General features: G+C 40.9%; 1 protein-coding gene across 2 annotated transcripts in view; it reads right to left on the reverse strand.

Moving 5' to 3' along the window:
• Positions 1-7,568: 7,568 nt before the first annotated feature.
• ZNF318 (zinc finger protein 318) overlaps positions 7,569-22,463 on the reverse strand; it is a 28,040-nt gene continuing 13,145 nt past the window's right edge. For both annotated transcript variants that reach the window (XM_081518812.1, XM_081518811.1), the window contains exons 5-10: positions 21,132-21,231; positions 18,646-18,947; positions 12,967-13,167; positions 12,412-12,511; positions 11,467-11,585; positions 7,569-11,185 (exon numbers count right to left, since the gene is read on the reverse strand). In XM_081518812.1, coding sequence (XP_081374938.1) covers positions 7,880-11,185; positions 11,467-11,585; positions 12,412-12,511; positions 12,967-13,167; positions 18,646-18,947; positions 21,132-21,231 — 4,128 coding nt within the window. In that variant the 3' untranslated portion in view covers positions 7,569-7,879. The remainder of the gene's footprint in view (positions 11,186-11,466; positions 11,586-12,411; positions 12,512-12,966; positions 13,168-18,645; positions 18,948-21,131; positions 21,232-22,463) is intronic.

Consider the following 22,463-nt stretch of genomic DNA (forward strand, 5'->3'; position numbering starts at 1 on the left):
AATGATGATTCTTGTTATGTGAAATTTTATGTTATATGAATATTTCAATTAAAAAGGTTTAATTATTATTAATCAATAATATTAATAATTATTATTAATGATTAACAACATATGTGAACTCTAGCAAACCAAATTTTAAAAGGGAAAAATTTTTTCCAAATGGAAAAATATTATTCTAAAAAATGTTTGCTTTCCCTTGCCCATGCCCCAGATCAGCATATCTCAAAGGTGGACCCCCCAGACACCACTGATGAAGGGAAGTCTAAGCAGCAAACCAGAGGTTGGTAGGTAGGTGAGTCACATTTTGGAATGAAAGCTGTGACCCATACCATTGATTGTCCCTGAGCAGAGGAATTTGGTAGCTGATGAAAAACAGATTTTGAGCTGGAGCAAGGGATAGAAAGTAGTGGTGACAAAGTGCTGGCAGCCCTGGCACCAGGCTGCTTTCCACTGCTTCATCCACAGGGTCATGTCTGAAGAATGAGTAGTCCTTAATGAATATAAGTTCAGCAAAAAGAGGCCCTGTGAGATTTTTTTCACTTCTTACTTCTTCTTTCTTCTTCTATCGATGGCTTTGGTTGTATATTATGAAGTTCTTTACATTTATAGTGTTATGCTGCTGCTGCTGCTGCTAAGTCACTTCAGTCGTGTCCGACTCTGTGCGACCCCATAGACGGCAGCCCACCGGGCTCCGCCGTCCCTGGGATTCTCCAGGCAAGAACACTGGAGTGGGTTGCCATTTCCTTCTCCAATGCATGAAAGTGAAAAGTGAAAGTGAAGTCGCTCAGTTGTGTCCGACACTCAGCGACCACATGGACTGCAGCCCACCAGGCTCCTCCGTCCATGGGACCCTCCAGGCAAGAGTACTGGAGTGGGGTGCCATTGCCTTCTCCATATAGTGTTATGAGTAGTCCTCAAAGTTATCCAAACTACAGATTTATTTGGGCAGTAGACCTCAAGGGCTCTAAAAGTACCAGGTTTACAAATCATAAACAAAACTAGGTTAACAGTTTTAAAGGTAAATCTGGAGTTGGGGCAGCTCAGATTTAAATAAATCTCAGAGTTTGAAGGACCTAAAAGTCAGGTTCTCATCCTGTGTTCTTGAGTTCAGTTTCAAAGCACAAAAAGGAGTAAAAGAAGCACCTACAGGCATTTTCGATGCACAGAGAATAAGGTGTTTCCTTGGTATTTTGAAATGCTTGCCTCTTTCTGTATACCAAAAGTTTCACCGTGTGTAGAAGAAAAGTAAGACTGAGTGGAAACTGCTAATAGTTGTCTTGAAGTCCGAAATCCTAGGATTTTTCAAACATATCCTTTGTGATTGTCCCCCCTTTCTTAAGACTCTTTTGTCTATTTATATCCCACTCCTCTAAGGATGGGCTTCCTTGGTGGCTCAGACAGTAAAGAATCTGCCTGTGATGAGGGAGACCTGTGTTCGATTCCTGGGTTGGGAAAGTCCCCTGGAGAAGGAAATGGCAACCCACTCCAGTATTCTTGCCTGGAAAATTCCAAGGATAGAGGAGCCTGGCGGGCTACAGTTCATGAGTCTCAAAGAGTCAGACACCACTGAGTGACTAACACTTTCCATTCCTCCAAGGACATACCCAATTTTTACCCTGATTCTTGTATGGACCAGTAAGGAAGGCTAAAACTGAGATGGGAGTTGTTCTATTAGCTAGGAACATTGGGCCCAGGGCCTAGGACGGATGAGAAGGTCTGAATCCCACAGCTGTAACATAAGCATCAGGGCATAAAATGAGAGATGGGGGCTTCCCTGGTGGCTCAGTGGAAAAGAATCTGCCTGCCAATGCAGGGGACATGGATTTGATCCCTGGTTTGGGAAGATTTCACACGCCATGGGGCATCTAAGCTTGTGCGCCACAACTATTGAAGCCCGCTCACTCTAGAGTCTGTGCTCCACAAGAGCAGACACCACAATAAGAAGCCCACACGCAACTAAAGAGTAGCCTCGGCTTGACACAACTAGACAAAGGCTGCATGCAGCAACGAACACCCAGCGCAGCCATAAATAAATAAAAAGAAATCTCAAAATGAGAGATAGAAGTTAGGAGATAATTTAAGACGAGGAGTGGCAAGTTTAAAATATATGCTTTCTGTGTCTATCCTCATCTTGCTCCTCCTCTACTGGTACAAAGATACAGACATAAATAGTGTTTTGCTCACCCAACTCACCATTTCCTGGCAGCAAAAATAAGAGGACCTTCTCCACAACCCATTCCTGCTCCAGCAATCATACGCACCTTCTGGAAGTCAGACCCTAGAGGTGATGCTGCCCACTGGCCCCAAGGGCACTCATTGTTCCTGTGGCTTCTGTCTCTGCCTCCCTTGAACAAAAACGTCTTCTGTGGTCCTTCCTTCTAGAAATCTTTAGACTTCTGCAATTGCTCCTGAAAAAAAGGAAGATAAGTGGGTTAGAGTCGGTAAATGTCATCATAATCATCCTTATGTAGGCAGGCTATGGAAGGTTGGACAGAACTTTAGCAGGGGCAAAGTATCAGAGAGATGAAAGAAAACAGTACCCCAATATGGTCAATTTAATTTTTTTGCTATCTTCCTCTACCATAATGTAACTGTCTCTTTTTTTTGATGGGTTGGGAGAGGGGGCAGCCCACACCGTGCAGCACTGAGGATCCTAGTTCTCCAACCAGGGATCAAACCTGTGCCCCCAGCAGTGGAAGCACAGAGTCCTAACCACTTAACGGCCAGGGAAGTCCCTCTGTCTCTATTTTTATTCTGCTCATTCACTTCTCTTAAACATGCTCACTTCCCTTGTTTACTGCAAAACACTTTTCTTGCCTGATCCTTCATGAGTGGAAGGAACAAAAGCCTGTAAAGCTTTTAATCAGCACATCTAGATATGTTATCTTGTGTCCCTTTGAATGCAACAAAGATTTTGTGGTATCTTTTGTATACCTGCATTAAAGTAAGCTTTGTAAAGACAGGTATTTTGATTTATATAATTTAATGTCTAAGTGCCCATACAGCATGAATGGAAATGCATAACCTGCTCCACAGATATAGGAACTACAGCTAGGGAAGAGGAAGAGAAGAGTGGTATTCTTCAATGTATATTGCCTCACCTTGATGGAAATAGAGGAATTTAGGAAGTCATGAGGGAAAAGCAGCAAGACCTATTTGTAATAATGGAAAACTATGACCATGAAGACAGGAATGCCCTGAGTGATAACTTTTTAAAAAAATTAATTTAATACTTAAAAGTATACAGAAGGGGCAAAAAAATCTGGTCTACAGTTCTCAGCACCAGATAAGTCTCACTGACATAAAAATTCCCTGTGTGTGTACATATTTTATATGGGTATAAAATATTTGTATTTTATATAAAATGAATTTTCATGGTCAGAATGTTCAAACAAAAAATATACAAAATAAAGAGTGAAAGCACCACTCCTTCCTTTTCCAAAGGCAACTCTTTTGGTTGACTCCTTCCAGAAATAAAATTGACAGCTTGATTTAGAATTTTGATAAAGTGACAACAGGATGCTGGGCTATGAAAGGTTAAATTATTCCTTCAGCTAAATCAGAGGGATTTGGGGTTTAATTTACTTCAACATGCCTATGAAATCTGGCTGGAAGGAGAAAAGGAGCCATCTGAAAATCAGAGTCCCTAAAGTCTTTTACTGTTAACTCTAAAGTCAATGCACTGCCCCTTTCCCATCCTGTTTTTCTTCTAGGAGCTTCAGGGGCAGTGTCCCCCTCCTAGCCTGACACCAACCACTATTCTGGAATGCTGTTGGAATGATGGCAGCCTTAATATTCACTCACTGCTATAGACAGTGCCTTGTAGATAAAGATCCAGGACAGAAGCAAGAGGACAGTCAGTTTCTGAGGGTGCCATTGCCTTCTCCGTCTGAAGTATTAAGCACCCAGCAAATACAATCAGCAGTCTACAGCTTTTACTCACTTATAAATTGCTAAGTATTGAGTTAATTTAAAAAAATTAGTTAATTTAAAAAAATAGCTACTACTACCACATTAATTCATAATCAAATTTTTATCAAGCACTCTTAAATGTGCCAGGCAACTGTGTACTGTGAATACAACGATAAAAAACAGTAAGCAACAACAGACTTCCTGCTCTCAAGAACTTATAATCTAGTTGGGGGAAGGGAGTGGGAAAGAGACACATACTAAGCAAAGAAACACATAAATATAAAAGTACAACCACAATAAGTGCTACAATGTAAATGCACATGGTCTTCGAAAGTGTTTAAGGGTTGAGGGCAAATCTGGGTGATGATTTTTTTCAAGGGTAGGTTTTCCTTGTAAGTTCAGGCGCTTGGCATATCAATGAACACTGTTATTGTACAGGTAATTTGGGGTTAAAAATTAGACATTATTGTAAAATTAAACTCTAAATAAAGAAGAAATGTGCTCACAATCTCAAATTATTTTTATTTGTCCATGTTCTCACAGAATTGTTAATGAAGACCTTGCTTAGGTTCTTTGTAGGTTAGAATAAAGGTAAGCTTTGTGGAAGTTAGAACCAGGGCTTGGAAATATGTATTTTTACAAAATCCCACCTTACTGTCTCCTCCCTGATCCCCTGCCCCCATTTTTTTTTTAAGTAAAACACTTAATGTCCCTACTGGACACCTGTATTCTATATGTCCAAACTCCCCAGCCCCACCTCCCCATTCTTCCTCAGTCTCAACCTGGCAGTCTGATAAATGAATATACACTCTGGTGTGTTTGCTACCAAAACATTAGCTAACTTTTTGACGTTTTTCAGAGATGGAGTGGCATAGCGTAAAACTGGTGTACTTAGCAGAAGAGTTATTAAGAATATTATATGCCCTGAAGCTAGCTGTGAAGAAAGAGGTTTACAAAGCAAAGGCCTCCATTCACAAAGCCAAGGGGAAGTTTTAGGAGGTTATTTACACAACCTAGGTAAAACATGGGAGTTCGCCAAAATTTAAAACTAACTGCTGATCATCTGTTTTCATAATTGAGGGAGTCAAATAAAAACTATTTCTGATGTTTGCAGATATTTAAAAGTTATGTGACACCATAAGCCACATGTAAAGATTAGGGTCCACTCTTTGCATGTGCCTCTGTCTCCTAAGATGAAAATTTACTCAGTCCTGTGATAGTACTGAATAAAAAGCAACAGTCCTTGACTCTTAAGTGCTAGCAACTGGATTTTGAGTTCTGCCCTTCCTTTCAAATGGCTTCTCTAGATAAGCTCCAAAACCTTATCCCACTGATCAAAGCGGAAGCTACCAACACTTTCCACCCAAACTACAGCATCCTAAAAGCTCTCCTTCTGCTGGTTCAAGGCAAACATGAAGAACACCACTGCTTCAGCTCTTAAAAGTGGGCATTATTCTAGAAAAAGCCTAAGATTGGTAGGGGCCCTTTATCAAGAGTACAAGAGGAGTTTCTCAAAGTACTCCAGCCCCAGTTACTTAAATTAGTTCATGTATGCATGCTAAGTCACTTCAGTCGTGTCCGATTCTTTGTGACCCCATGGACTGTAGCCCACAAGGCTCCTCTGTCCAAGGGATTCTCCAGGCAAGAATACTGGAGTGGGTTGTCATGCCCTTCTCCAGGGGACCTTCCTGACCCTAAATGAGTTCTGCCCTTCCCAAATTTTGTCTTTCCCCTTCCCCAGCCTTCTCAAGTGGCCCGCTTCTGACTCAAAGAAAGAGTCAGAAGAGTCAGAAAGAGTCACTGGGATCCGTATGGCATTAACTCCTCTCCATGCTTACCCTAAACTCACCCATCTCTCCCCAAAGGGAAGTGGAACTTACTAAGTGAACAGTCCTGAAAATCAGTAACAACTGGCATTTTAAACTCTTATGTTCTCCAAACTCCTGTAAATAAACTCCTACAATGGAGAGGGAGCAGTTTTCTGGAGAAACAAATGTATCTCTGAAGCTTACCTGGGTTTATGTTTTGTTAAAGGGGATCTTCTGAATCTGCTTATGGTTTCTAGGCCAGAAAGATGCACTGAACTCAGGTTTCAGCCTAAAAAGCAGACTTTGGAAGACGGCTCAGGATGGCTGATCCTGTACACATCTGGTGTGAGATGGAGATAATGATCCTCCATATTAAAGAAAAAAAATCCCTATGGCACAGTGTGGCAAAGCAACCTGTCTGAAACCACAGTAAGGCAAAAGGCCGAGGCTCATCCAAGGACCTAACTACTCCAAATCCGTGCCCCTTCCACAAAATGAAGAAGGGAGGCCAGGACAACTTCTAAATTTCTAAATCAGTGAAGAAAAATAGCCTTCATAAACTTAACGCAGGGATTCTGCAGCTCTGCACACAAGGAAACAGAAAAACAAGAATTCTTAGGAAAAAAGATCAGCAACTTTGCATTACTTTTGAAGTATGTGGGAAAATAAGACATCAGAGCCTCTACTGAGCCAGGTTACAGTGTCAAGAGGAAACTGGGACAGAGATTATAGAAAATCTAAGGACCAAGCTCCCTGTTGCCCAAGAGCACCCTCAGCAAGAACATGAGTATTTTGGGGAGCTCGGTTCCCAGAGGAGCACTGGGAGAGTCAACATAAAAGTATACACAAAGCTGCATAACAGAAAGATGCCAAAACCAGACCTCTGCTGCCTACTCACTACCCATCCAAGCACTGGGGCACAGACTATAACCTAACAAAAGTAGCCCTAACAACTGGGGAAAGAAGGTTGGGAGGGGGAGACAGACAATAGGGCAGAGGAAGTTCATTGTTCTAGCTTTCCCATGAAATTCAAATGTGTGTGGTTGCAAAACAAAAATCCAGAAAGAAACATGAGATTAATGCATTTATTCCAAGTAATAAACACAATAAAAATAAAGTTAAACTTGTCCAAGTCAACTCATAAATCTTTAATCTTTTGAACAAATGTACAACCCAAAACATCACACTATGGAGGAAAAAATGGGAAAGGGAGAGGTAGAGGAAGGAATACATATGAGTGTGGAACAGAGAATGAGTGCAATCCCAAAACAAGTTTCAGATCTTCTACCTCTTCAGAACAGAAAATGGCTGCTAAATAATTTTGCACAAATTGTCAGTGGATCACAGTACAATGGACAAAGGCTATTTCAAAAACAAAAGGGACCCAAAAAGCGTTATCTGCTCCTGGCACTGAGCCATGAATAAGCCTTACCGATTCGTTGTCTTCCAAAAGTGAGCCTGGTAGATTTTCTTCCATGTTTACTGAGGTCATTTCCAAATAGGTTTGTGGATTAGCAGGACCAGCTCAAGCAAGGGCAACAGAATGAAGGAAATGTGGGGACTGACATGCCACAAGGAAGTAAACAGTAAACAAAAGGGCTACTCACGCTGCATTTCAAACAATGTTAAGGCAGGCCCATCCAAATGGAAAGCCTAAGAGATGAACAATCCTTCCTTCATCAGTAGTTTTCCATTTCAGCAGGCTTTCTTGTCTTTCTCCCAGAGATCCCTCAGCTGCCCAAGAAATTGGGTGGGAATACAACACAGCAATTGGCGAAGTCAGCTCTGTCTCCCTCCTCCCCCAGAAATAGCAGAGTCAAAGCCAAAATACAATCAAAGCACACTAGGTGGTGAGCCAGATAGACATTTGATTTTAATGACAAAGTTGGAGGAAATCAATTGGCAAAAAATAATAATAATAATTAACAGAAAATACTTTTTTACAGATATGTATAGAAATTATGATTGATTTGTCTGGTTTCTTAAGGAAAAAAGGAACGGAGGTAAATTTTTTAGCTTCCATGAACATCTACTCTAAGATGCTGACTGTGTCTCTTAGTGTAGGTTCCAGATGAGATCCAACTAGTCCTGGGTCACCTGGGCACCTGATTTCTAGAAGCCAATAGGATTCATCCACAAGTAGCTCTGAACGTGCTTTCTCAGCTGTGAACACTGGATTCCGTGTGGTCCTGGAGGGCATCAACTGCAACTTTTTGTGCAGCTATTTCCTGAGGGACCGAACTGCCTCCGGCTATCTGTTCCCTTGTAAGGGACCCTGAAGCCACAGATTTTACCACATTCAAAGAGTTGTCACTGTACTCATCTACTTGAGGAACTGCTACCTCCATGATGGATGCATTCGGTATTTCTAGCTGCAGTGGTCCCATCTCCAGGGAACTACACTCAGGAGGGTCACCTGGCTCAGAGAGAGGAGAACATATCTTCTCTTTTTGAACTCCAGATGTCCGTGTGACAAAATCAACAAGGTCTGGAAGGCAAGGAGATGGCCCAAGGCCTAAAGGATTAACTGTTTCTGATTCCAATCTGAGTGAATCTTGTTTCTCTAATTGAGATGTTTCTTCTATTTCCTCAGGCATCATTCCTCCTGCTAACAGGTCCAGGGCCTGGTGTGTTCCCTCTAGGCTCCCCAAGCCAAGACCAACATTTTCTATAGGAAGTCCAGTTTTCAAAATGTTAGGAGCGATCCTCCCAGTTCTGGGATTAGATGAGTTTTGTTCACCCTCTGCTCCGAAGTTCAGCACCAGGGTTTTGGGAGAATCTAAGGGAAACTCAGAAAAGGATGATATTGGTTCAAAGTTGGTCAGAGTGGAAGGATTACTTCCTAGAGGCGACACAGAATTTTCTTCACATACTTTCTGAGACAGGGCAACTGGAGATCTTTGTGCTGGGTCTACCTGAGTATTGCAGAAATCAACACCTCTATCCCCCAGGCTTCCCAGAGCATCGAGCTCTTCTACTTTTAAGTCTGTAACTTCAAAGTTTTCTAAGGCCTTGCTCTCTATTGTCACTGTTAGTTCTGGATGGACATCTCGAAGCTCCAGGGCTTCTGCTTTTGGTTTCTCTGGGCTCTCCCAGGTCTCTGGCTTCTTGTTTTCATCCCAAACAGTCAGTTTATAGGTCATTTTACCCTGCAAGTCTTTTGATCTTTCTCTCTTCAGTTTGAGGCTTCTGTACCTAGAAGTTCTGGAAGCTGATTCTGGTGCTGAATTTTCTAGCCACTCCTCACTACCAGTTGAAACTCCTTTCTTCTGTTCATGGTCTTTCAAACACATATCTGATCTGGCTGGGGACTGAAGAAGCAATTCTGGGGCAGAAATTTTCACATCTTGTGTGTTCTGGAGTAAAGACCTAGCTTCTGACGGAAATGAGTCTATTTTTGTCTTTGTGGAAGAGACAGCTTGTGTCTTCAATTCAGGTACTACTTCACTTTCAGTTTTACTTTCTGTTATCAATTTCCTGGACTGGTTAGCCTTTTTGTCCGTCCTATGTGAGTTGGGCTGTTCTACTTCTTCCTCCCACATGCATCTGTTCCCACTGTTCAAATTAGAGTCCTCTATGCTATTGGGCCGAACATTGGTATCTGTTCCCTCTCTCACTGTCCTCTCAGAGAGTTTCACTCCCTCTTCCTTTAGTTCAGTGCTTGTCTCTACTTCACTTTTCCCACAATCCTTAGATTGGTGGAGTTCCTGGCTTTGCTGCTTACTAGATTCCACAAGGTGGGTTTCTACCAACTTCTGAGATTGCATGGTATGACACTGTATATCTGACAGCTCAGAGGCTGGCTCCACACCTGGTGGCCCAGGGTCTCCCAGGTCAAGTTCAATTTTCCTCACTGGAGCTACATCCTTATTAGCATCACTCTGGAAGGAACCAGAGCCCCACTTGGCCAAAGTCTCTGTCTTTGGAGTAATAGTTTCATAAGGCCTGTTTTGGCACAACCTTGTCAGAGGCTGCAGGAAGCCATAGCTGCTGCCTCTGTTTTTTGAATCTACATTTTCTACAACTGACAATCTTCCTAGGGACACCAGAGGTTTTGAAACGGGCTTTTCAGAGTTGCTGACCAAAGGAGCAGAGACCAAATTTCCACCTGAAGACAACTCCTCTTGGGATGCACTGCTGTTCAAAGTCGAAGTGGAAGAGGTGTCTGAATTTTCAGCTCTATTTTGCCCATTGGCCAATGGACCACCACTCAGCTTAGTCTCGGGGGCTCCTTTTCCACCACTACTGTAGAATATGTCATACAGATCCTTAGCATTGGCTGTGGCTAAGCACGAATTCCGCTTTTCCAATTTTTTGGCTTGTTCACTGAACACACTTGAGAGGGGAGGTGGAGGACGCACTAACACAGAGAATAGGGTCTGGTCCCGGTCACTCTCACTCACCCCAGGAGCGGTCTCATCAGAAGGAATGGCAGTGGGCTGTGCTGAGGCCATGATGGCTACCGGTAATACTGGGTTCAAAATGTTAGGACCCAGGAAGCCAGGGATGACAGTGTGAGATACAGCTGGGTTTGATTTTACTGGAGCCAAAATAGCATTTGCTTGGGCAGATGGGGCAGCTGGATGAGGTATAACTGGGGGTGGTGGAGGTGGCGGTGGAGGTGGTGGTGGAGGAGGTGGTAGCATTTGTTCAGGTATATGTGATGGCTCATTCTTTTCAGCCAGCACCATTTTTTCCTCTGGAGACCCTTTCAAAATCACCTCTTCCCCTCCAAATGCTTTAGAGATGATGTCGGGAGGCAAGAGAAGATCAGCTGAAGACTCTTTAACCACTGGCAGAGGCTTAGCAGTGGTTCCAGAAGACTTGATGGATAGAAAGGTGTTAAGTGGAGCTGGCTTGCTTACTGTGGCTGAACCTGATTTGCGGAGGACTGTGGATGGGATAGGCAGGTTGGGTCGTATCTTAGTCTGGGTTGAAGTTGTCACTACAGGCATCCAAGGACTAGTATGTGCAACAACAGTTTTCCCAGAGAGTTTGATTTTGATAGGCTTTGCCCTCCCAGGATCAGCTTTGCCATCCTCTTTGTCCTTACCACTTTCCACAATCTCTTCTTTGGGAATACTTGGGATCACTAAACTTTTTTCTTCCTCTTTTTCTGGCTTCTTCCAGCTGAATTTCCCGAAAGAGGAAGATGTCGGTGGTTCTTTCTTTATTTCTTCTTTTAATTGGAGTTTGATGCTAGGCTTCTTTCTATTTTCACCCTTTTCAGGGGAGTTTCCACCCTCAGAAAGCTGGTCCTCTAATTCCTCAGACACCCTGTCATCCTCCTTTACTTCCTTCATAATCTTTGCCTTTTTTTCTTTCTTCTCTTCCTTTGGTTTCTCACTGAATTTGCGCTTCAGCTCACTCTGCCGCCGCCGTTCTGTCTCTAGGACCACAGCCAAGCCAGCCTGGCGGTCCAGATTCCGTCGCTCCTCATACAATGGGTTTTCAACCACATATTTCTAGGGAAGAGAAAAGATAAAGGCTCAATAACTGGGCAAAATACTGTAAGAGAGAAAATTTGGCCCTACCACTATTAGAACTCTTTTAGCGAAAATTCTGAGTCACCTTCCTCAAGGATAAATGGTCCTCTCAGGTTAGCATTTCTTACTAGGATTGAGAACTTCCTTGTGGTTATACAGAATTTGAAGTGTTAAGGACTTTTTCTAGCTCTGAGCTTGTCAACATCAAAAGGATTACTGCAGAAAGTGGGAAAACTCCATAGGCTACTACAAAGACCAACCTTATATTTCTCATTGTGTTGATAACCCTTCACATGTTGCTCTCCAGAAATTGGATCCCCCAAAAATTCCTCACAGAGCTGGCAGTAATATCCAGTGATGGGAATCAGAAACTCAGAGCCTGCAAGAAGTGGAACAAAGTCAAGAAAGTAAGTCACTTCTACCCAAGATGACAGCAACCGAAGGAAATCCCACTTCCCTTTTGCAGTAAAATGATTAACAGTAGAGAGGACTTTACTCACTTTCAAGTCAGAAGGAGCATTTAGAATCTCAATGGTATGTTTTTCCAACTTAAAGCCTGAACTCAGGACCTCTATCCCTTCTACATTTTGGAAACACTAACTGGTTAATCCCCTAACTGGTTAATTTAGGAGTTTTCTGTGCCAGACTCATTTCTGTTGCTGATTCTCCTCAAATTCCAGCTAGCACTAAGCATCTTAGGATGTATAAGCACTAACTACTTACAAAGGTAAGAAACTGAGAAGTTTAAAGACAAAGAAACTTTCTATTTCTCAACTTAGCCCCTAATAGCAACTATTCAAAAATATTTTATAGTTCTTAGCTGGAAAGGCAGTTATTTTGCACCTCTTACTGTTCTTTTTCACCTGGATTTCAAATAAGATTTTGGTGCATAAGCCAGTGGTGAAGAAAGTCATATTTTAGTCCATGTGCTGCTGAAGCGAGCACAAAGAAAGTTTTATTTTAGAGTGATGTGTGTGTGTTTAACATCTGTTATATTGTTGGCCATATGGGTAGAGATTGTTCTTGTCTTATAGCTCTCTTTATTTCTTTAGCACCTAGTTGTGCATATGGAATACAATCTTGCAGCTTTGCTAGAAGTAATGGTTATGTCTCACTCTATGCTGCTTCCTTGCACCTTAGTTCAGGGATACCTCTTCCCTGACTGAATGTAAGGAAACCACAAAAATGGCAGGGAGGAAACATACCTTTTGCAGGAACAGTTATCTTGTCAGTGCGCTTTACAGCATCTTGCTTGGCTTCATTCTGGGTCTTTGAAGCCCAAGGTCTGTTGTAGGGATCCAGTGTCTATTTGCAAGAGGCAGAGGCGCTCATACACAGCACTAAAATCTCAATGACCCACTTTTCTTTTTCTCCCCAACAACCAGGGGGACCAGAAGCCCCCAGCTGCCCACCCCCACCCACTCTGCCAACTGTTTAAACGGAAATCACCTGTGGAAAAGGTAAACATATGTTAGAGCAAGTACTAGCAATGGATAAAATGAAACAAATAATCAGGTACTCAAGGAATCAAAAGAGGCAGCAGCCTCACTTACACTTGCCATGGTGTTTAGTTACAGGCAGGTCCCCTGGACTGAGCCCTGGGGATGGTGTCTCCTTTGTTGGTACCTCTTGGCTCTTCAGATTGGGGCTCCTGCCCATATGAGAATGTTTCATTTTCCAGCTTTGTAATACATATGGGGGTATAGAAGTTTGAGGGGAAGGAGGGCAAGAATGGAAATAACAGAGGGCAAGATACCTACCTGTGTGTGCTTCTTATTGTGCATATGGGTGAAAAAGTCAAACATGGTCCCACAGATGGTGTTGCAGTCTTTGCACCAGTGATTGCCAGCATCATAATACTCATAGGCAGCAACGGGCTGATCAGACTGCTTAGCTGGCTGGGGGCTCTCAGCAGGCTTGGGGCTCTTAGTACGGGAATTCTCATTGTTTGCCTTTGATTCCTAGAAGGGAAAAAACCTGTATTAAGAAAGAATTCAAGACCGTCTAGATCTGTCTTCCCTCAGAAAAAGCAAGTAGCTACCACAATAACAGAAATAGGACTGTATGATCATATTTCCAGTGCCTAAAGCTGCACAAACTGGGAAAAACCCGAGAAATCTGTCTGCAAGACTCAAAGAGAATTAATTTGATTCCAGTGTCATGTCATCATGAAGAATAAATCATAATGACAATATATTTACTTATATATCCGAAAATATCTAGAAGACTACTCAGGATTATGGAAACATTGGCTGCCTCTGGGGAGGGGGAGTAGAGAACAAGAGTGGATAGGAATCTTCTATAGTATCACCTTTGGTAAATGCTAAATGTGTTACCTATACAACTAAATACATTAGTTAAGTTTATCAACCACGATGACAATTAGGAAGGGAAGAGGAAATGGAAAAGGTAATTGACAGATTAAGCAAGTGAAAAAACAAACAAACCAGATGATAGTGAACTCTCTTATCACAGACACATCCAGTATAGAAAACTAGAGAACAAGGCTGGCATAGATAAAGGGGACAGTCATCTATGTAGGATGACTTATAGGAATCTGGGTAAAATGTTTCTAACTGCCTAAAATGTCACCACTAGAATTTAACATCTTTCGGTTAACATGAATCCTCTTTTAAAATATATCAACTCTCCAACATTAAGTGATCAATAATAAATAATATGAATTCATTTTTCAGCAAGCTGAGAACAAGGTATTCAGGAAATGAGAATTCTGGACAATACTGAGGAGTGAGGCACATAAAAAAGATAATTCTGGAACACAGAGAAGGTGAGTATGAAGGAGGTTCCACAGTAGACACGATCAGGGAACAGAGCATCTGGAATATTGGCTGGTGGGGAAAGGAAGACGAAATGGAGAAAGGGAAACAACTGAAGATTTCAAAGATAATCTTTCCCTTTTACAGTCCCATTCAAGGGTCACTAAGGAGATCATACCCAGCAGGTAAGGGATGGGCACATGCATACACTGCTGGTGAGTATTAACTGACACCACCTTTCCAGAAGATAACTAAGGAACACACATTACATACCTCAAAATTCTTTATACCTTTGACCAAGCAATTCTATTCCATGATATTTACCCTTAGGAAATTAGGTCAAACTACAGGTGATTTAACTGGTTAAATTTGTTATCCATACAACAATAAAAATAAGGTTGCTAAAATGATATTACAGAAGTCTATTTATTGACATGGAAAGATAGTCATGAAATACTAGAAGAGTAAGTAACAAATGCTTTCGAACTGTGGTGTTGGAGAAGATGCTTCAGAGTCTCTTGGACTGCAAGCAGATCAAACCAGTCAATTCTCAAGGAAATCAACCCTGAATATTCATTGGAAGGACTGATGCTGAAGTTCCAATATTCTGGTCATGTGATGCAAAGAGCTGACTCACTGGAAAAGACCCTGTTGCTGGGAAAGATTGAAGGCAAAAGGAGAAGGGGGTGGCAGAGGATGAGATGGTTAGATAGCATCACCAACTCAATGGACCTGAATGTGAGTGACTATCGCCCACTAACTCTGGGAGCTAGTGGAAGACAAAGGAGCCTGGCATGCTGTAGTCCATGGGGTTGAAAGAGTCAACGTGACTTAGCAACTGAATAACAACAAAATAACAAAATACATTTGAATAGGACTTCCCTGGTGGTACAGTGGATAAGAATCTGTCTGCCAATGCAGGGGACACCAGTTCAATCTCTGGTCTGGTAATATTCCACATGCTGTGGAGCAACTAAATCCATGCACCATAACTACCGAAGCCCGAGCACTCCAGGATCTGTGAACCACAACTGCTGAGCCCGTGTGCCCTGGAGACCATGCTCCACAAGAGAAGCCACCACCATGAGAACCCCATGCATGACAATGAAGAGTAGCCCCCACTTGCCGCAACTAGAGAAAACCTGTGCACAACAACAAAGAGCCAGTGCAACCAATTTTTTTTTTAAAAAACACAAATCTATTAAAAGATGTATTTGAATAATCAATACAGATATGTGACTAGGCACAGTATGTCAAATGCCACTTTATCCAAAAGACTTTTCCTAACTTCTCCATATTCCTTAGCCTGTTTTCTTTTTTTAGGCACTTGTCATTACCTAACCTGCATATCTCCCATTTCAAGACAATAAGGACCTTGTCTACATAGCTGTTTAGTGGCTAAGTTGTCATCTGACTCTTTTGTGACTCCATGGACTGTAGTCCACCAGGCTCTTCCGTCCATGGGATTTCCAGGCAAGAATACTGGAGTGGCCATTTCCTTCTCCAGAGGATCTTCCCAACTCAGGGATTGAACCCACATCTCCTACATTGCAGGCAGATTCTTTACCACTGAGCCACAAGGATCACAACCCTCTCATGCAAAGGGGCTTGTGTAACTCAGTGAAGCTATGAGCCATGCCATGCAGGGCCAGGCAAGATGGAAGGGTCATAATGAATAGTTCTGAAAAAACATGGTCCACTGGAGAAGGAAACAGCAACCCAACTCCAGTATTCTTGCTTGGAGAATCCCATCAACAGCATGAAATGGCAAAAAGATCTGACACCAGAAGATGAGGTTCCGCAGATAGGAAGGTGTCCAATATGCTCTACTGGGGATAAGTGAAAGGCAATCACTAATAGCTCCAGTAAGAATGAAGCACCTGGGCCAAAACAGGAATGACGCTTAGCTGTGGATGTGCCTGGTGGTGAAGTAAAGTCCAATGCCATAAAGAACAATGTTGCATAGAAACCTGGATTCATTGGAAGGGCTGTTGCTGAAGCTGAAGCTCCAATACTTTGGCCACCTGATGCGAAGACCAAACTCACTGGAAAAGACCCTGATGCTGAGAAAGACTGAAGGCAAAAGAAGATGTGAGATGGTTAGTTAGCACCACCAACTCACTGGATGTGAATCTGAGGAAACCCTGGGAGAGAGTGGAGGTCAGAGGAGCCTGGCATGCTATAGTCTGTGGTGTTGCAAAGAGAGAGACTTAGCGATTGAACAACCACCACCACCACCAACTACATAGTTCCCTTTTATACTTCCCATATCTAAACACTGTCTGGCACTTTTTTGGAGACCAAAAAATACTTATTAAATGAATGAACAGAAGGAGGTAATTTGGAATAATACACATCAACTTATTAGTAACAACTGTGTCTAAGTGAATGGAACTGTGGAAATGTGCATGTGTTTACTTTTATGAAATGAGCTATTTAAGAGAAAGAAAATCAAACTAACCATGCATTTTAAAAAGAGGCAAAGAAAGAAGAAAGACCAAAGACAGGTAGGAAACAGAGCTTGCAGAGAGAACATTCCTTATTGCTGAAATGAAAATCGAATTGCAACATATTCTTGTTAACTTCAGAGAACATTCTCTCACTCAAGTCAAGATGATAGTTTATCATGGGGTTGGTGCCTGAACGGAACCCCAAAGAATGTATAAGTCAACTACAAGCTGTTCTCCCATCAAAGGCCCTCAACTCAATGATCCTCGTATAAGAAAATAGTCCCACTTGGTTAAGAAAGAGAACTCTCCCAGGAAGACATAAAAAAATTAGAGCTTGGCTGACAGACAATACAGAATATCTTCTTCTCTAACCCCAATATTAACTGATCATCTACTATGTACTAGACATACTGGATGCCACGGGAAAACACAAAAATAAGTAAGTTATATTCTGTTATTCTCAAGAAGCTCTCATTTAGTGCAAGAGACAGGCATGAAATCAGGCATGAGTTCAATCATGCTTTCAATAAGACAGAATGAAATACATTTTATAAAGGAACAAAGTAATATATTATGGGAATGCTAAAAAAAAAGGTCTGACTCAATCACAGTGAAATTCAGGAATTCTTCACCAAGGAGGGGAGTATTCAAGTTGGGCCTTAGTGGATGAGTAGGGTTGGGAGAAAGATTATTCCAGGCTAAGAGGATTATTAATGCAATATTAGAGAGGCACATAGCATATTGCACATGTGGAAAAGTGCAAGCATTCTGAGGTGGCAGGAATATAAGGTGCAGTGTCAGATTTCCTGAGCGCTATCTATTTGCTATGTGGCAGGAACTGAGCTGTGTACTAGGGACTATACTGAGAATGAGACAGATATGGTCTCCGATCCCTTGAACCTTAAAATCTAATTGGGGAACAAATGTAATAATATAATTACAACATCATAAATGCTAAGAAGGAAAATGTAGGTATGAGAGTGTATATCGGGCAAATTTAACAACCTGGAAAATCAAGAAAGGGAGTCAGAGAAATAATTTAAACTGCGATCTGAGAATGAATCTGAGTTAGAACACAGGATAAGAAGAGTGGTAATCAGGAGGAGAAGACACAAAGACATTAAAGAGCATGAAACATTTACGGCATGAAAATGCCAGTAATGAAATTACAGATAGCAAAGGAAAAATAAGATTTGAAATGAGGCTGAAGAGGTAGGCAAAGTAGTGTCATAATCATTGGCTGAATGTGGAGAAAGAATTAAGAGCGTAGCAGTACGAGCAAGAATTAAAGGTGGCTTGAACTTGGATGGCAATGGAGATGATGAGACGAATGGAACTGAGATTTATTTTGGATGGAGAATTGGCAGACTCTGTAATTCCGTGGAGCAGTTAGGAAGGGGAGCACTAAGAATGCTTTTCAGGTTGTTGGCATAAAAACTGTTGGACAGTAATGTCATTCACTGAGATGGGTAACACAGCGGAGGAAGAAAGGTTAGAGGGAGGCTGACCACAATCTTAGTTTAATTTAGGATACATTGATTTTAAGGTGTTTGAGACAATCGAGTGGAAATAGTGAGTAGTCTGTTGGACACTCAGACTTGAACCTTAGAAGAATCACCTGAGCTAGAATATAAAACTGAAAGTTGTCAATATGGTATTTCAGCATAGGACTGAATGTAATGACCTAGGGAAAAAGCAGAATTCTGGAGACCTGGGCTAGAACTGAGTCCTGAAGAACTAAAATATTCAAAGATCAGGAAATTAAGCAGGAGCAGCTAACATACAAGAAGGAAAAGAAATGTGATGGGAGCCAAAAGAAGAAGACAGTTTCTAGGAGACAGTGGTTCCTTGTATCAAATACTGATTTGAGAACTGAAATTTGAGGTTGTTCAACATGGTGGCGACCTTGTTACTAAACATGAACCAAAAAGGCATTTCAAGTTGTGAGAAGACTAGAAGCTGGACTGGAGTGAGTTAAGGTGTAAATGCTAGATCCAGAACATGGAGGGCCCAGGACTCTACTTTGGAGGCAATGGGGAACTGCTAAAATTCTGAAGGACAGTACCACGATCTAAACTATGTTTTACAGAAATACCTAGCAAGAGTAAGAACAGATTGGAAAAGGAAGCTAAGAAAATGGTTAGTTAGAAGGCTGCTTTAGGAGTCCATGGAAATAAAAGATATAATAGAAATGGAAAAGTTGAGTAGTTACCTTGCTGTTGGATGAGGAATTTGAGGATGATGACACTTTTTCTGGGCTCTTGGATTTTTCTGCTTTCCCAGTCTTCTCTGTAGGCTCCCTGTCACTTGAAGACTTCTGAGATTTATCGGAAATGTTAATTCCCAAGATCTGAGCCACTTTGTCCAGTTCAGACTGCTTTTTTTCTGCCTCTTCTGCCTCTTGTCGAAGTTCTGCAATGTCCTTCATAATGTTATCCTGAAGCCGACTCACCTCTACTAGGAGTGGATCTTTGTGACCATCCTTCTCCCTTCGTTTCTTACGCAGCATTTCCCCTATGTAGTCAAATGTCAACAGAAAGAAACATAGGAAAGTTAACAAGTCATTTTTCAGTCATAAATACTAATTCTTAAGACTTTATGGTCACAAAATCTCTCTCCATGAAACATCCTAAAAGCAGGTGAGACTTGCCTTCCACATGGGCTGGTTTAGGTGGAGCTCCCATGGAGCTAACGGTTGAGTGATTACATCATCTCTTAGGTAGGGGTTATTAGCTAAAGGTCTACGGACAGGTTTCAAAGAGAGACTCCCTGTGTCCCTAAAAGGGTATATACAAGTTTATGCGCATGTGTCCTCCAAAAAGGTTAATATGTGCTGTAGCTGTGACTGTAATATGGGATTCTGTGGCTGTCCTCTTCAGAGAACCAAATAATTATTCACATATTTGACTTTATCTGATTGAAGGACCCTTTACCAACACACCCATTGAGTTTCAGATTTTGCTTTAAGTTCACCTAATGTTATCTCTTATTCCAAACTGCAGGTTCTCATGAATTAATCCTCACAGGATTAATAACTAAGTTTCTCATCCCCAAAAAGTCCAAAGCCAAACAAGAAATTACATCTTCTCCCACTCTCTGCTCTTCTGTTATCACCAAGCTGTAATATTTAATGTTCTTTCCTTAGTGTATATGTGAAGTCCTAAAGCACTGGTGAAGAGGTATACTTAACAGAGGCATAATGGAACATCTTTTTGTGCCATAATGGAACATCTTTTTGTTGTGGGTGTACACAACATCTTTTTGTGTACACCCACAAATCAAAAAATGATAGGGATACATCAAAAGGACACAAGACATTTATAAACCTATGGCTGATTTGTGTTGATGTATGGCAGAAACCAATACAACATTGTAAAGCAATTATCCCCCAATTAAAAATAACTTTTAAAAAAAGGACACAGGAGCCAACTTAAAGGGGCTCTCAACACCCAAATTTGGGGCAATTTGAGCATGAAGATAAATAATAATAGTAAAATATTATATAAATGGATAAATGGGGGAGGAGGGGTGGGTAGAAAGCTCCTCCTTATAGTAGAAAGGTAAATGGAATTAAGGTAAATGGAATGATGAAATTAGAAAATTATTATTTAACAATCAATAACTGATTTGGACAAGAAATCATCAATGAATACTAAAACTAGTGGGCCAAAGTCTGAGCAGCAACTGAGTATTTACACAGTCTCAAAGTATCCCCCCTATAAGATACTTATTAATTGAAAAGGGTAAAATAGTAACCTTACAGTGGAGAAACTTGGCAGACACCATCTTAACCAAATGACCAAAGCTGACATCACCAGTATGGGACAAATCAACACCTGATACGAACTTAGCATCATTTCTGTGATGTTCCTGTGCTAAAAATGCACAACATGAATTTAATCATAAGGAAACATCAGACAAATCAAAATTAGAGGACATTCTACAAAACATGTGATCTCTTAAGATTTGGGAACTGTTACAGATTAAAGGAGACTAAAAGAACATGACAACTGAATGCAATGCATAATCTTTAATTTTCTTTTGCTTCAGGACATCATTGGAACATCTGATGAAATATGAATAAGATTGGTAGACTAGTATATTACTGTTAATTTTCTAATTTGGTAAGTGTACTATGGTTATACAAGTGAACTCTTAAAGTCAGAAGACACACACTTGGGACCTTCCTGGTGGTCCAGAAGTTAGAACTCCCCACTTTCACTGCAGAGGACACGGTTGGGGAACTAAGACCCCAATCCTTGATTGGGAAACTAAGACCCCAATCCTTGGTTGGGAAACTAAGACCCCACATGCTGCATAGTGCAGCCAAAAATTTTTTAAATATTTAAGAAAAGAAGAAGAAGATACACATTTAAGTGTTTAGGAGTAAAGGAGTATCATATTTACAACTTACTCTTAAATAGTTCAGGAAAAATTATACTCACACACACACACACACAATTGAGAGAGAAAAACAAATACAGCAAATATAGTAAAATGCTAATAACCATGGAAAACACCTGAGAATTCTTTACACTACTAATGCAACTTTTCTATAAGTCTAATTATATCAAAATTTTTTTTGAAAGTGAAGCTTCAATGTCAATAAACCTGTTTGAGAGTCCCCAAAGCTCTTCATTTGGATCTCTTACTAAAGTTACAACAAAAAGGGCAGCCACGCAAAGGAGTGTCTGATACCTTGCTGTTTATGAAGCCGCTCCAACTCAGTTCTAAGATAGTACATCTTTTTCTGGCGAGCTTCACGATCACTTTTCAGCTTTTCCCTCTCTTCAATAACCTGCAAAATAAAAGATGGTAACAGACCCTTTAGTTTACAACATCCCCCCTTTTCTATTGTTCTTTTCCAGAAACCCTCATACTAGATAATATCTGAACGCAAGAATCCAAGCACCTGCACACAGAGGCTCCGACTTTATAATGAAGATGATATTTCATTCCAATCCAAGTCCCAGAATAGAATTATCCTTTCCAGAACTTTATTGATTGGAAACTACTATTTTTGTAGAAGCACTACACTATTAGATAGTAGTTCTGAGTCCAAAAGGAACCATCAAGAAGGGAACAAATATGTGTTGTGGATGAAGCACTGTGTTAGTTGCATTATATGTATCACCTTATTTAATCATGATATTATCTGTTTCACAGTAAGAAAACTGAGGTTGCGAAAGACTAAGTAAAATTCCAAAGATCATATAGTAAGATGATTTAAAATCCAGGTATATATATCCTACAGCCTCTGATCTTTCAACTATACTACTATCACCTAATGGGAAAAACAAATATGGCTTGTCCATAAGGAACTCAAGTGAAAACCCTGTGTACTGTCAGCCCTGACTTTAGAACTAGGTTCTTAAAGATAAAGGAAAGGAAAAGCACTAGTCTTCAGAGAGTGTCTCTGCAGTCTTAGGTTTTGTCGTATGGAAGTTCTTCTCCTCTTTCCCAAGAGACTTCAAAACAAAAAAACAAAAAGAAAACACAAAACACTGAAGTTCAGGGTACCCAAGTGCAATGGAAAATTAAGAGGTGTTTTTGGTCTTCTCAAGGAGTAGCTAAATTTCTTTTAAACTGGAAAAAAAACAGATTAGCCTTCCAATTTCACCTTTTCTATTTTTCTCCTCAGGTCTTAATTATTTTATTAGCAAACCAAATTTACACATATTACAATTTTATGGCCCTTAGGTCACTGTGTTTAACAAAGTGAGTTGTTAGCTATCAAGTACCTTTAAAATCAACAGTATATATTAATTTTTCTATTCAAAATTCTATTCTGTATTCCTCATCTCTACATAATTTTTACCTACTGCTTTAAAACATCTAAAATTATTATATCTTTACCCCAGCCACTGCTTGCTTTCTATAGTCAAGGAACCCAATGAACCTTGACAGTATAAAAACTACTTTAAAAAAGTGTCATAAAATATATTATTATTCCTGGACTCGAAGTTAAACCAGAACAAACAAAGCTTATTTCTTGGTTTAGTTACCAAGCAACAACTAGTCAATAGTTTT

This window comes from Giraffa tippelskirchi, chromosome 8 (genome assembly GCF_054371585.1).
Source record: "Giraffa tippelskirchi isolate mGirTip1 chromosome 8, T2T-mGirTip1v1.2.pri, whole genome shotgun sequence".
In the NCBI taxonomy this organism is placed as follows: Eukaryota; Metazoa; Chordata; class Mammalia; order Artiodactyla; family Giraffidae; genus Giraffa; species Giraffa tippelskirchi.